The following is a 14632-nucleotide window of genomic DNA, read 5'->3' as shown; positions in this document are numbered from 1 at the left end:
TCATAGCTAGCCACCCTTCAGTGACCAACACTTCTCCTTTAATCATTATCACTGGATTTGAATGAACATCACCATGATGCTTTCGTGCTTACTAAACAAACCTGTCATGAAATGTGCTGCAGTATTTATTTATTTTTTTATCTTGTCTGTTTCCTCAGACACTCCTACTGGGTTAGCTGCCAGACTGAGAAACAATACACCAATAAGAACTGAATGAAGATTTTGTGGGTGAATTGCACTTTGTGGAGATTCTTCTGGTGACTGACTAACATCTACCTTTCTTATGATTATTTTTATGTGATCATTCCACTTTACATCTGTCCATATGCTTACACCCAGATATTTAATGGATGCCTGGCAATCATATTATCAGGCAGTAAGTTTTTTGCTTGGTCAGTTCTCTGCAGTTATTCCTCCATTTTGCAACTATTTTCTTGCATTGTAACTTCTCTATGTACAACTGCCTCATGGGATTCCAGAATTATCCCCTAGGTCATTTATGTATATTGTGAACAGTAATTGCTCTATAATACTTCCTTTGAGTTTGCCCAAAACTGTTTCTACATTTGAAGGTTTGTCTCCCTTAAGAATGGCGTTAGAAGACATTGTGGAAACACTGAAGAGCCAAAGAAACTGGTACACCTCTGTAATATCGTGTAGAGCCCCTGCAAGCATGCACAAGTGCCGCAGCACAACATGGAATGGACTCGACTAATGTCTGAAGTAATGCTGGATGGAATTGACACCATGAATCCTTCAGGGCTGTTCATAAATCCGTAAGAGTACGAGGAAGTGGAGCTCTGTTCTGAACAATACATTGCAAGGTCTCCCATGATATGCTCAATAATGTTCAGGTCTGGAGAGTTTGGTGGCCAGTGGAAGTGTTTAAACTCAGAAGAGTGTTCCTGGAGCCACTCTGTTGTAAGTCTGGATATGTGGGGTGTCACATTGTCCTGCTGGACTTGCGCAAGTCCATCGGAATGCACAATAGGTATGAATGGATGCAGGTGATCAGACAGGATGCTTATATATGTGTCACCTGTCAGTCAAATCCAGACGTATCATTAGTCCCATATCACTCCAACAGCATACAAACCACACCATTACACAGCTTCCACCAGCTTGAACAGTCCCCCGCTGACATGCAGGGTCCATGGATTCTTGAGGTTGTTTCTTGAGGTTGTCTCCATACCCGTACACGTCCATCTGCTTGATACAATTTGAAATGAGACATCCAGGCAACATGTTTCCAGTCATCACCAGTCCAATATCCATGTTAACAGGCCCAGGCGAGGTATAAAGCTTTGTGTTGTGCAGTCATCAAGGGTACACAAGTGGGCCTTCAGCTCCAAAAGCCCATATCGATGATGTTTCATTCAATGGTTCACACGTTGACACTTGTTGATGGCCCAGTCTTGAAATCTGCAGCAATTTGTGGAAGGGTTGCACTTCTGTCATGTGGAATGATTCTCTTCAGTCGTCATTGGTCCCATTCTTGAAGGATCTTTTTCCAGTCACAGTGATGTCGAAGATTTGATGTTTTACTGGGTCCCTGATATTCATAGTACACTTGTGAAATGGTTGTACGAGAAAATCCCCACTTCATCGCTACCTCAGAGATGTTGTGTCCCATCCCTCGTGTGCCAGGACCGTTCCTTCCAATCCGATCCAGACATTACTCCCCTCTCCGGACATGACGCACCTTGACTTTTTTTTCTGGGGCTATATCAGTGACAGAGTCTTCGTCACACCAGTTGCTGACATCGATGAACTGAAGGCTGGGATACAAGCTGCTGTGGGTACTGTGACAGAATACATGTTACGAATCATCTGGCAGGAACTGGAATACCTCTTGGACATTCTCCGAGCTACCAAGGGAGCACATGTTGAGGTTTACTAACATAAAAAAAAATCTAGTAACACTAACCTATGTAATGGTATCAAGTGTAAATTATTATGTCAAATGGTTATTCTGTAATAAATTGTTATAATCAGGACAAGACATTGTGCTCGCCCTGTATAATGAAACTATATGGATGCTAAAACCTTTTCAAGTCTGAAACATCTAGGATGTATATGTGCAGGCTAAAATTATGAATGACAATTTTCATTCATCACTTCAGTCCATATATATACATCATAAATGTTAGAGACTTGAAAAGGTTTCTAGAACCACTCAGTTTAATTTAATTAAAAGTGCTTTTCCAGTACAGTTGGAGACCATCTGCAATGCTTTTTGGGCAGCCTTAGGCCTGAGTAGGGATTTGGATTGAAGAAGGAGGCTTGCTAGTGTAGTTCCGTGCAGCTGTGCAAGGCCACTGTGGCAAGGAGGTTTAATGGTTAGTTCATCTGCCTAGTGAGCAGAAGACCCTGGTTTGAACCCCAGCATTGTTACAGATTTTCATTCATTGTTTCAGTCTACATATGAGGTGCTATCCAAAATTTTCGGATCTGATGCTGCCATCTGTTGAAAACCTTACCTTTGGACTAAAGGTCACCACCACCCTTGAAGTAGTTCCCATCCTCACATACACACCAGTCCCAGTGCTTTTGCCACTGGTCAAATGTTTTCTGGACGTCCTGTTCTTTGAGGGTGTTTATCACCACCAGCAATGCTTCTTGAATCCTCTCTCAAGTGTTGAACTGATGGCCTTTCAACCTGTGTTTCAGTTTTGGACATAGCACAAAGCCACAAGGTGCCAAATCTGACGAGTACGGTGGGTGGGGTACAACCGCCATGTTGGTTTTTTGCCAAAAAGGTCCTGGTGAGCAAGGACATGTGGCAGGGCATGTTGTCGTGATGCAGCAGCCAGTCCCCTTGATGCCAAAGTTTGGGCCGTCGTCGCCACACGTTTTCAAGGAGCTGTCGCAAAACATCACAGTAGTACACGGAATTGACTGTTTGGTTGGGTGGGATAAACTCTTTGTGCACAATTCCCTTGGTATAAAAAAAAGGAAAAAAAAGCAATGATCTTGCTCTTCACCTTGCTCTTCACGTGTCTCGCTTTTTTGGGTCTTGGAGAGCCCTGGCTCTTCCACTGGGACAATTGTTGGTTTGTCTCTGGGTCGTAACCATAAATCCAGCTCTCGTCGCCGGTGATAACCCGTGACAAGTAGGTTGGATCACCAGATGCCGTCTGAAGAAGGTCCGTGCACACTTCAACATGCTGTGCCTTCTGATCGGTAGTCAAGATTCTTGGCACATATTTTGCAGCGACACGATGCATGCCCAATTCATCAGTCAGCATTTGTTGATATGTCCCATAACCAATACCCACTTCATCCGCAAGGTCTTGAATGGTTTGATGTAATCCACATGAACCAATTGTTGAATTCTGGCAACAGTGTCTGGTGTTGTGCGACTAAGGGGTCTTCCAGTGTGAGCATCATCTTCAACGTCTGTACTGCCGGCCCTGAACTGAATATTCCACTCAAGCATGTGTGTATGGCTCATGCTGTGTCCCCCATACACTTGTTGAATCATTGCAAGGGTCTCCATAGCACGTTTACCGAGATCTGCATATAATTTGATACACGTGTGCTGTTCTGTTCACGGATCCATCGTAAAATCACCACACACTAAACACAGAGTATTACGGAAATCACTGTGGACACGCAACATGTCCCCCAGTTGGTTTTTGCAATACTGTTGTTTTTAGAATCCCTGTTGATTCCTACAGAGGAAGCATAGGCATTTGTTACGTGATTATCTATCACTTGAGATTGAGATCCAGAAAACTTTTATAAAAATCAGTAACATGTTGCATGTTGCACAAAGCTAGAGTGGAAACATGTAAAGTAATAACTTCAAACCATTGTTACTGGCCTCAACCATCTGAAAAACTCCCTCCAGGCCACCAAGATAAGTGGACTATGTGGCATGCCCACAACTGCTTTCTTTGTATTGTTGAAAGATCCACATGAAATCTGCAAGTTAGTCTCCAAGAATTTTAATTTCCATCTATAATTTCCTACTATAAATGTGGAGAAGCACACACCCTGAAGCACATGCTCTCGTGCAGGCTCTGTCCAATGGCTTGCACTAGGAAGGTTTACTTCGGGGGAGCTGCAGATGCTTTTGAACTTGTCTGCATATATATATATATATATATATATATATATATATATATATATATATACACTTGAAAATATTTGAATGGACTGTTAATAACATGTATTTTTGTTGTTAGCCATTTCAGGACCAATTATCATGACATAAACAACAGAAGCCATGAATCTTTTCAATAAGTGTCATTTCTGTGTGAGAGATCTGATTTTTGAAAAAAATAAACTGGTTCATTACTCACATCTGTCATTTTATAATGTGAGGTCTGCATGCATGGCACCCAGCACTTATTGGCTAATGTCGATCTGAACTGCCATGCATTATTGGATAGTGTTGATGTTTGAACTATCAGTGCTAAAGTCTGCATTGTGCACAGTTATCCTCGTATTTGTGTTTCCTTAGTCCTCTTAAGACTGCGTTCAGTGCTCTTTGCCTACCCCCCCCCCTTGCCCTCCCCCCAAAGCTCAAGATCTAGAGTTTCATCATAGAGAGCATGTAAGCAAGGTATATCTTGGCACTCTGGTCTAAGTAACTACCTAACTAACTGTACAGCTGATAAGAGTATGTCGGCATATGTATTGACATAGCTAATGGTTTGTGTAAGGTAGACATTAGTGCTGTTCTGTCAGTCTTTTGACTCAGAAAATTACAAGACATCTGACTGTCAATATCTGCAGAAGAAATTAATTGGTTACAGTTGTATTTTAAAAGCTTCATTGAATATAAATACAATAACCCCTTGTAAATGATTGTTATGCAGCTCTTTATTCCCTGAGAAACTGTCATTTTTGTAAATAAGTGGACATATTCCATATTGTCAGTGTGATCTGTGTCACTATTTTTGGTATTTGTACTACTTATCATAAATTGTTAATACTATGTATTTGATTGCAGGTTAGAGTTAAAGTTAGCTATTGCAGTTTGAATCAATCAGACTTATTGATGTGTAAAGGAGAATATGATTTCACACCAAAACTGCCATTTGTTCCTGGTCATGAAATTTCAGGGGAGATAATTGAAGTTGGATCTGAAGCAACAAAAGAAGGCTTTACCAATGGTCAGAAAGTGGTAGGCCTTAGCAAGGATGACTACGGAGGATTAGCACAACAAATCACATTATCAGCAACAGTAAGTTTTTTATAGCATTTTATTAGTAGCGTGATATCTTGCATTCAACTCAGATCATAACCACTCATTATTACTCTTCAAGGATTCATTTTCATGTACACTTGACATTCTGTATCACAGTAATCCATACTTGACAACTTTATTGATATTTTGGCAGAAACGAAGATTGTGGTACAATATGTCAGCTTTGACCTGTGACGTCATCAACACAGTGGACACCCCTCTTTCAAATGTAAACAATATGGCAACCATGATGTTACTCACTACACCAGCAAACAGACATAAATAATATGCAGAATACTTAATTACATCAGTACAAATAAACTACCAGGCCAACTTTGTGAATTAGGGGGTCTTTAGTGGAGTCAAACAGAATACTTAACAATTCAAATAATGGAGACATACCAAAAGTAATGTGAACATAAAAATGAAGCAAATGAAATCCTCAGCAATAGACAAAACCAACACGGGGTGGGGGATTTATTAGTGGGAATGTCACCTGATATATATACGTCTGAAACAAAGTCCACAATGCCACAAACCCACACACAACTCCAAATCCAGGACCTTTGATGTCATTTGACCTATATTGCTCAAACGTAATCAGCAGTACCATAAACCTACACATTACTCTCAAAATCCAACACTGTAGATGTCACTTGATCTATATAGTGCGAACAAACACCAAGATACTGTCAACCCACAGTAAACTCCGAAGCATAGTACTGCTGTACATAACACTTACCATACATACTATTGTAACAATCAAACAAAACCACCAAAAATTACTAATCAAAGCTGCTGAGAGACCAAATCTAGGATAGGCAACCACACACATAACCATATGCAGCCACTCACATGCACAACCGGGGAAAAAAAGTATAACTTGTTTCTTCAAAATGTTAATGTGTATGTCACAAATTTGTAGCTTTGTGACCAAGCTTGTGCGGCCAAATCTTGTGACAGTACGACATATATATAAAGGGTGGTTATAATTAAACTTTTGCTGTTTGAAAAGGCTCCCATGAAAAACGAGTGATTGTAGCACAACTAAATTTGTGGAAATATTTGTAAGGGCATGCAGAAGAGAAATAACAAATAAACCTTTGAAAGAAACACATTTTAATTTGCAAATGAGAGAGTAACTATTTGTTACTTGTGTACCATGTTACAAATGTTGCTCGATGTAATGACCTTCTGCTTCTGTAGCAGTCTGGAACCACACTAGAGATTGCTCTAGTGCTGCCTGGAACAATGGTGGACCATGAAATATTCAGCTGTTGCGACACAGCTCATGCACTGTTTGAAGGTCGCATATTGTGTCCCGTATTCTCACGCATGGCAACAGTGACTACTCCAATAATTTGTGGTACAGTTGTCAATCAGCCTCTCCCAGGAGCAATTCCCAAACTGCCACCTAATTCAAACTTCTGAATCATGTTCTTCAGCCCCGATATGGAAAGTAGACCTTTCTGTATTCCTTTAATGTGTTGGCACTTCCATAGAGCAGCAGCACTTATCACTGTTGTTGTGTTAAAAACAGCTTTATGAGGAAAGCCCTGTTCATCTCCAAACCAATTTTGACTGTTTGCGACTGTAGGCTAATGCATAAGGATGCTTGTACTTCAACCCTACATCACTGTACCTGTACCGGCACCTAATGACAAGTCATGACACTAATATTACTAATAACACAAATCCTGCAATGAACAATCTGAACACTATTCCGGTAAGTTGGGTGCCCATACAGTAAATAGTTTTCCATCTGCACTGCCTCAAGCAGCAAAAGTTTAATCAAAATAACACGTATCTAATGACACAATATGTGTAGTATATTGCATTTACTCAGATCTGAAGATGGTCATTAACTGAAATTTATAACCTAATTGATAAATAGTTATGGTGCTGATGCCCCAGGTTAAATTTTGGTCTGTCCCAGATGTCCTATAATGTGAGAGTATAAGACATTGTTCATGGTGAAAGTTCTTTTGGATGGTAAGACTAAGTATGTACAAGCAACCCTTAAGTGATGTGAGACGAATAAGCTAGAATCCAACACCAGAATTCACCCCCTCTCTCATGTCACTCAGCTGTTAAAACACGACATTACAGTCTACACGTAATCATCAGAGTCATCTACCTGTATATTAATACATAACACACAACATTCTAACATTACAGAAATGCTTTTTAAAACTGGATGTGGTACTACCATTAAGAGTGAACATGTCTCTGCTTGCAGTACTACATTTTTATTGAATTTGATGTTCATTTCTCAAAGTATTCAGAATAACGTTACCGAACTTATATTAATATCTAGCCGAGTTTCTCCTGAAAAGTAATTTTTTTTAAGAGTGAACATGTCTCTGCTTGCAGTACTACATTTTTATTGAATTTGATGTTCATTTCTCAAAGTATTCAGAATAATGTTACCAAACTTATATTAATATCTAGCCGAGTTTCTCTTGAAAAGTAATTTAATGTTGCAGGATGTATGGTTACTTCCACAATCCATAAAGCTACGCAAGGGCTGTGTTCTTGCTGATGCATATGCTACAGCTTTGCTTGGGCTTACACGACGGGGCAGACTGAAAGAGAAACAGTCTGTTCTAGTCACTGCTGCTTCTGGGGGGCTGGGATTGGCTGCTGTGGATGTTGCAGCTAATGTTTATCGAGCCAAGGTAATTTACATTCAAATTGTGTATGTAACTTTTTTAATGAAATGAGAAGCTGAAACACTGTGAAAAATAAATAGGGATAATATGTGGTAAATGTCACAATAAATGTGTTTGCTAAGAGTAATTCATGATAAATGCAGTATATCTTGGTGATACTGTAATTAGAGTATCCAGATGTGATGTTAGTAAGCTGTTTGAGTAGGAGAAGACTAAATGTAATGCTTATAGTCATAATGGAAACAGTTAATGTTATTAAGTCCTAGTGGAAGAAGTAAATGTTGGAAGTTTTAATCAATATAAAAAGGCAGAATTATGAATGGAATACATGTCCAAGGCATAAACCAGCTGCAGTAACACAAAAGTGCCGTAAGACACAACCACCATCAAAAGCCCACAGTTGGAAATTTGTGTATAAGTACATGCATATAGTGAGAGACTCAACATAACATCTTGTTGTGCTATATACTGAAAACAGTGAGAGAAATTTTGATCTGGTAACACAACTGGAAATATGCCTCCACATGATGAAATTCAGTGTCCAGACTTTCACAGCTACAACTAATTCAGCAGTGTTTGTGAAATATTTCATCTAAAGTCTCACATAATTAGTTACAGCAGTCAGTTCCTCTCATTTTTAAAAAAGCACAAACATTTCTTCATGTATATCCAAAGCAGTCATAATACAAATTGTGAATAATGTATCGTAGATGTGTGAAGTAAAATATTTTACTTGTTTTTATACTTTACATGAATTATAAGCATACCACTGATGAAATGTCACTGTGACACAGTAGTTTGAACTGAAATTGAGACACCATCATCTGTTGATCTGGTGTACTCAGGTGCTGTCACATTGTCTGCACCATATGTACCTGTTAACCTGTTACTACTACTCCTGGTTCACAAAATGGATGACAATCCCCCCCCCCCCCCCCCCCCCCCACACACACACTGACAGCAGGTGTCCACAGATGCTCTGACCAATCTCCACATCTGCCTGCAGCCAAACTACCTCTCGTCATGCCCTGAAATGAAGACTGCCCTACCCACTATTCTTCTCACCCCTCCCGCAATGGCATTCCACTGCCCACTGAATCTACACAACTTCCTTATCCATCCCTACAAAACCCCTGCTCTCAACCCCGTACCTCATGGCTCATATCCCTGTAATAGACTTAGATGCAAGAGCTGTCCCACACATCCTCTCATCCTCCCACAGGACAGGCCGGGTTGGGCAAACAGCTGACACGGGGCCCGTCATGCAGCTGGGCTGCGGCACAGCTGATTATAGTGCACTGGCTGAGCTCAGGTAACCAGAGGTGGCCAAGCAGGTCATGCATTCGCAGAATACATGCAATTGTGCCATGTGGCAGGTTGCTTGCACCACTTGTGCCTGCCTGTGTGCACTAGCAGGACTGTGTGACCTATGAGGCAGCACAACCTGCTGTAGTGGGTCTGTAACTGGGCTAGTAAATTAAGGTTCACTGCAAATGGCCATGAGTGTGTTGCAGATTTGCTACTAAAACTTTTTTTTTAAGGAAAAGCAATTTGACATTATTTTGTATTTGGTCACAGTTATGAAGGTGGAGATAACTGGATTCACTGTTCTTGCCACCCATCCTGGCTGAAACCAATAATGACCCCAGTCAGAGTAGAAAAGAGTACCTCTGTGTACTTATGGTTTGATAAAGAATGCAGGTTTCAGAGATTTTTTTTTTACTTTGTCCCTCCTCATACTATTTTTTCCCCAAATAAGATTTTCATATTTCATGTACTTCACTCATTTTCTAAAAACAAGACATAACACTTTTGCAGTTGGAAATGTGAGTGTCACAGTTCGCAATGTAAGGAAGGATTATGATGTGCCTAATACATACAGCAGTGACTGCTAAATGGAAAATAAGTGTAGTTTTTTCAAATGTTTCATTCTTTTTTTTTTTGTATTCTTACATGTGCTTCCTTAAAATGAATTTCAAAATCATCTCAATAACCACTAGATGATACAAACAATTGTATGTTGTTTAGCAGTGTACTGGACTTTTCAATTACACTTTGAACATATTGAGAATCTGAAATTGCATTGTAGCATGTGTGAAAATGTGACAAAGAAATAGAGTGTAACATGTGTTAAATATTTCAGGTAATTGCTGTGTGTGCAAGTGAGGAACAAGCGAGTTTACTTCGTGAAAGAGGAGCATGGGCTGCCCTCACCTATGACCCAAAAGAAGTGATTAAGAAAGTAGATGAAGTTACTGACGGTAGAGGTGTTGATTTGGTGTTTGACGCAGTTGGTGGAAAAGTTTTTGAACATGTTACTAAATGGTGAGTGTTTGTAAAACTTTAAATAGAGATGATTCGGAGATTTTATTTGCACTGAATTATTTTGAGTATATTAAACTTCAGTGGTAAGGAAAGGCGTGTAACTTATTGCGAATGAATATCAATGAATTACGGGTTGTAATTTGAAAAATAGGCTTCATGCTTCAATTTCCAAAATATTTTATGTATATGTTTAAATTGGAAACATAAATATTAGTGAGGTACACAACAATAGGATAGTCTAGTATCTCTAGCAATTTAGGTTTCCATTTGGGTCAGAATGTTCTTACATGTTTCCATGTTCTTGCAAATACTCATTCTTCTGACAAAATAAAATACACAAACTCAGTGTGGCACATTTGTAATGCCAAAGATTACTTAAGAATATTGGAGAACTTAGACTAAGACAGGTGAGATGGGGGCTGGTGGTGACAATTTGAAGGCTATGTACTCAAACAAATCTCTGAGCAGTGAAACTGGTTTCTTTCTATAAGAACTGCCAGTTTTTGGATATATAGCAAGAAAAAGGAAACAAACCTTTTCAGTTCAAGTAAATGCCCATGTTCACTTGTTTGTTTGATCTTCATCTCTAAATATTAATACTTTAAATTTCACGGTAATGATCAAATATGATCGAAGCAGACTAAATCAATTAAAATTTGTGCCACGGCCGGGACTCGAACCCGGGTCTTCTTGCTTACTAGGCAGATATGCTACCACTACACCACCGAGGCACTATGGCAGACATAGCTGCACGAACTACCTAGGTCGAGTTCCCTCCCCAACACAAACTTTAATTCATTTTCCCTTAATACCGTCACTATTGCCAGGGCTCGCCGGTATTGGCGAGCTACCCAGCATTGGACGTAGCGGGACGTCTGCTGTACCATATTATAATTTAATTATAAGATCTGAGAAGATCACCATATATTGTAGCATATTACGGTAGAAGTGGCTTTTGCTTAGTGTTTGAATGTGTGGGGATTTTCAGTTTCCTGGCTGTCTACTGGCGATGTGTTATAAAGTTTTGTACCAAAATGTAAATCCCCATTCTGAACCTTAGACAGGGATGCATACTCTACATGGAAATCATTTTTACTTCTAGTATTGTGGTTGTGAATTGCACAGTTCCTCCTAAAGTCCCATTTAGTATTAACAAGGAATACTATTTGGGAGTAAATGTATTGCCATGTAAGTATGAGTCCCTAGGTCCCTGAACAGGTTTTTGCAGGATGCTCAGTTATCAATTTGTTTTTGCAGGATGCTCAGTTATCAATTTTTCATAACTTTTTTACCGGGCATTTTTGCAGAATAAATACTATTTTAACCTTAGATGTCCACAAGATTATGCCACAAGACAGTATCAAGTGAAAGTACTCAATTTATACTACAACCTCATCTGCAAATAAACACAGTGAGAGATATTTCCAAGTGCAAAGCAGGCATGACTGAGCTTTTTGGTTAAGTTATTCCTGTGCTGGTGACATCTTAGTTTATTATCCATCTGGATGCCAAGGAACATCATGCAAGGAGCATTATTCAATGTATGCCTGGACTCTACTTGTACCTGTAAATCATTTTTATGTCTGAACACGAGTCTTTGTAAGATTAACCCTTAATGTCTTTGTTGTGAAACAGTTATTGTGTGTGTGTGTGTGTGTGTGTGTGTGTGTGTGTGTGTTGTGTGTGTGTGTGTGTGTGTGCGCGCGCGCTCTTTTCCCCCCCTCTCCTTCTTTATTCACTGTGTCGGGCCCAGTTATCAGTATACTTGTGTCATCAACAAACCTTACAGTTTTTGAAGAGTTCTCCAATGCACAGACAAATATGTACATAGGTCAAGGACAGGAACGCGATAAGCACCAAATCTTTAGGACACCACATTTAAGATTTACTCATTGTAAATTTAGTCTTTTTCCTGTGGTATCATTTGTTAATGTTATCCCTCCATTTTATATTGGTAACTCATTAAAGAAAAGCAACATAGCTCGTACTACGTCGCACGAATTTACTCCAAAGAGACGATCGATGTAGGAGGCATCCCAACATTTGTTTTACATTCTGTTATGTTTGTGCTACTGCGAAAAAATACAGGGGCAGCACTTGTCACTCATATTGGCGGGAAAGAAATGTTACCTGCTTTGCAGCGTGCTGATTCATCTTAATGTCATGTGCAGTGCCTATGAGTCACGTGCGGAGCAAAGGGCCTTGATTTTTGTCTGTGTTGTCAGTTTTATGCTTTGTGTTTGTCTTCAAGACGACCCTACATGATGCTGGGATAGAGTTGTCTGTGTTGTCAGTTTTATGCTTTGTGTTTGTCTTCAAGACGGCCCTACGTGATGCTGAGATAGAGTTTTTATTGAACAGTAGTGATTGTGAGCTTGATGAATAAATTTCTAGTGTCAAAAGCAGTTACAGTAAGCTATTTGTTTTGTCACATCTTTTCTGTAAGTGTATATATTGTCTACTGTACACCAGAAAGCTAATTTTTATTATGTATGCTATACAAGTAGAAGTCATTTCTGATGGTGAAGAGTCAGTGAGCCATCACGATGAAGCAGCTGATGCTGATGCTGCATCAGAGATACCTCTTTCTCAACCTCTTAGTGTGCCTCTTTCAACTGGGCTGTGGACAGATGATAACACTGCTGCTGCACAGCTTCTAGTTTTTCAAGAATCAAGCAGAAATCAAATTCAAACTGACTGAACTCTTCTGTGTTTGATTGTTTCACCTACTGTTTTTGATTAAGAACTTCTGAGATGGTAAAAAGAGAGAACAACTAGAACAACTATTGACAAGCTAAATGCAACTGGGAACCTGAAGCCACACTCAGTTTGGTATAAGTGGAGAACTGTGAAACCCAGTGAACTATATATATTTTTGGTGTGGTTGTGCATATGTGCCTTGTTAGAAAACCAAAATTGAGCAACTGTTGGTCTAGAGATTCCATACTGCAGACCTCCTGTGCAGGAAATTATTTACCAAGAGAGTTTTTTTTTTACCCTTTCTTTCCATTTAAGTGAATGTTAAATTTCATAATGTGACTTTTATTTCAAAAAAATCAAGAAGGGCATGATCCTGTTCACAAGGCAAGACCCACCCTTGATACATTTGTGACAAAAAGTGAGAGAGCTTACAAACCAGAAGCAAATGTGGCTATAGAAAAAGGAATTTACCCATTTTGTGGCAGATGAAGTTTCAAGATATACTTGAAAAATAAGCCTAATAAATAGCATATTTTTTGTGTTATGTCAAAGTGAAAGTAGATATATTTTGAAATGTGAAATGTATTCTGGTAGTGAGGCAAATGATAACAACAGCATTTTGCATGTAGTAAACAGACAGTGTGAAAGTTTATGTGATAGAGGCTGCACTCTATACATGGATGATTTTTACACTAGCCCTGAACTAATCGATCACTTATAGAGAAACAAAACCAAGGCAGTTGGTACAGCAATGAAAAATAGAAAAGGGCAAACTAAAGATATAGTAGCAGAGAGACTGAAAAAAAATGAACTTCCTTTGAGCAGATGAGACCATTTACTGTTTGTGAAATGAGAATACACTAGGGATATACTTACTTTGACAACAAAACACAAAATGACAGCATCTAATGTCAGTGTCAGAATGAAGCTAGGAATCATAGAGAAGATGAAGCCTGATTATGTATTGGATTACAATAGAATCAATGCTGGTGTGGACCACTGTGATCATGTAATCTGCTACTACCCATCTGAGAGGAAAGACAATGTTTTCCCCGTGTTGATCATCATAATTTCGTGTGTTCTATATAAAAAGTAGAGACCTACTAATAAACATCTTGTTGAATTTTTTATCCTGCCTAGTTGTCAAAGATGGGTGTCTAGGAAACCTGCTTTTTGGATCGCTAGACAAAAATTCAAGCAAATCATATTAAAGAGTTTTATTATGAAATGACTCAATGACTATACTTAAATTTGAGAAATACATATATGTGTCACAAGCAAAGGGCGACATGCTATATAATCAGTGTCCTTCAGTAGGGCCTATAACAATTCCAGTACAAGTGAAGGAACACAGTGGATGCTTCTATCCAGGTTACTGGTCTTGATGCTTCTGTAGAACTCAAAGAACTGCACCGCTATCAGTCGGTGTGGCAATTATGTCCTCTTCGCCTAGAGGCTGCTGCCATTGCGTTGTCGTCCTGGAGAGGGGTCAGTGAGCACGCAATTGGCTGACACTGTCTCACAGCCCTCTCTGTTCTGACATTTCCAACTAGTGTGCTGGTGCTTGACTTTACACCAGAACATTCCTCCCCCCACCCCCCACCAACCCGTCCCCAAAGCAATGAGCCATCATTGGATAAGGAGCTCGATAATGGGAGGGGAGGCAGTATCATGGACACTGCTCTGAACCAGTAGGTGTGGCTGCAGGGGACATCAGGCTTGCAGTTGTACACCACTA

The 14632-nt window shown here is 39.6% G+C and overlaps 1 protein-coding gene and 1 non-coding gene across 2 annotated transcripts in view; one reads left to right on the top strand and one right to left on the bottom strand.

The window, feature by feature from the left end:
* Positions 1 to 14632, top strand: part of LOC126297592 (quinone oxidoreductase-like protein 2 homolog) — a 43900-nt gene that overhangs the window by 13109 nt on the left and 16159 nt on the right. Inside the window, exons 2-4 of the mRNA XM_049988567.1 lie at positions 4961 to 5194; positions 7684 to 7875; positions 10013 to 10194. Coding sequence (XP_049844524.1) covers positions 4961 to 5194; positions 7684 to 7875; positions 10013 to 10194 — 608 coding nt within the window. The remainder of the gene's footprint in view (positions 1 to 4960; positions 5195 to 7683; positions 7876 to 10012; positions 10195 to 14632) is intronic.
* Positions 10854 to 10925, bottom strand: Trnat-agu (transfer RNA threonine (anticodon AGU)). Its single transcript has one exon. It is a non-coding gene; the product is annotated as a tRNA-Thr (tRNA).

This window comes from Schistocerca gregaria, chromosome X, assembly GCF_023897955.1.
Source record: "Schistocerca gregaria isolate iqSchGreg1 chromosome X, iqSchGreg1.2, whole genome shotgun sequence".
Classification (NCBI taxonomy): domain Eukaryota; kingdom Metazoa; phylum Arthropoda; class Insecta; order Orthoptera; family Acrididae; genus Schistocerca; species Schistocerca gregaria.
The sequence above is the reverse complement of the archived record's forward strand: the minus strand, read 5'-3'. Positions and strand labels throughout refer to the sequence as shown.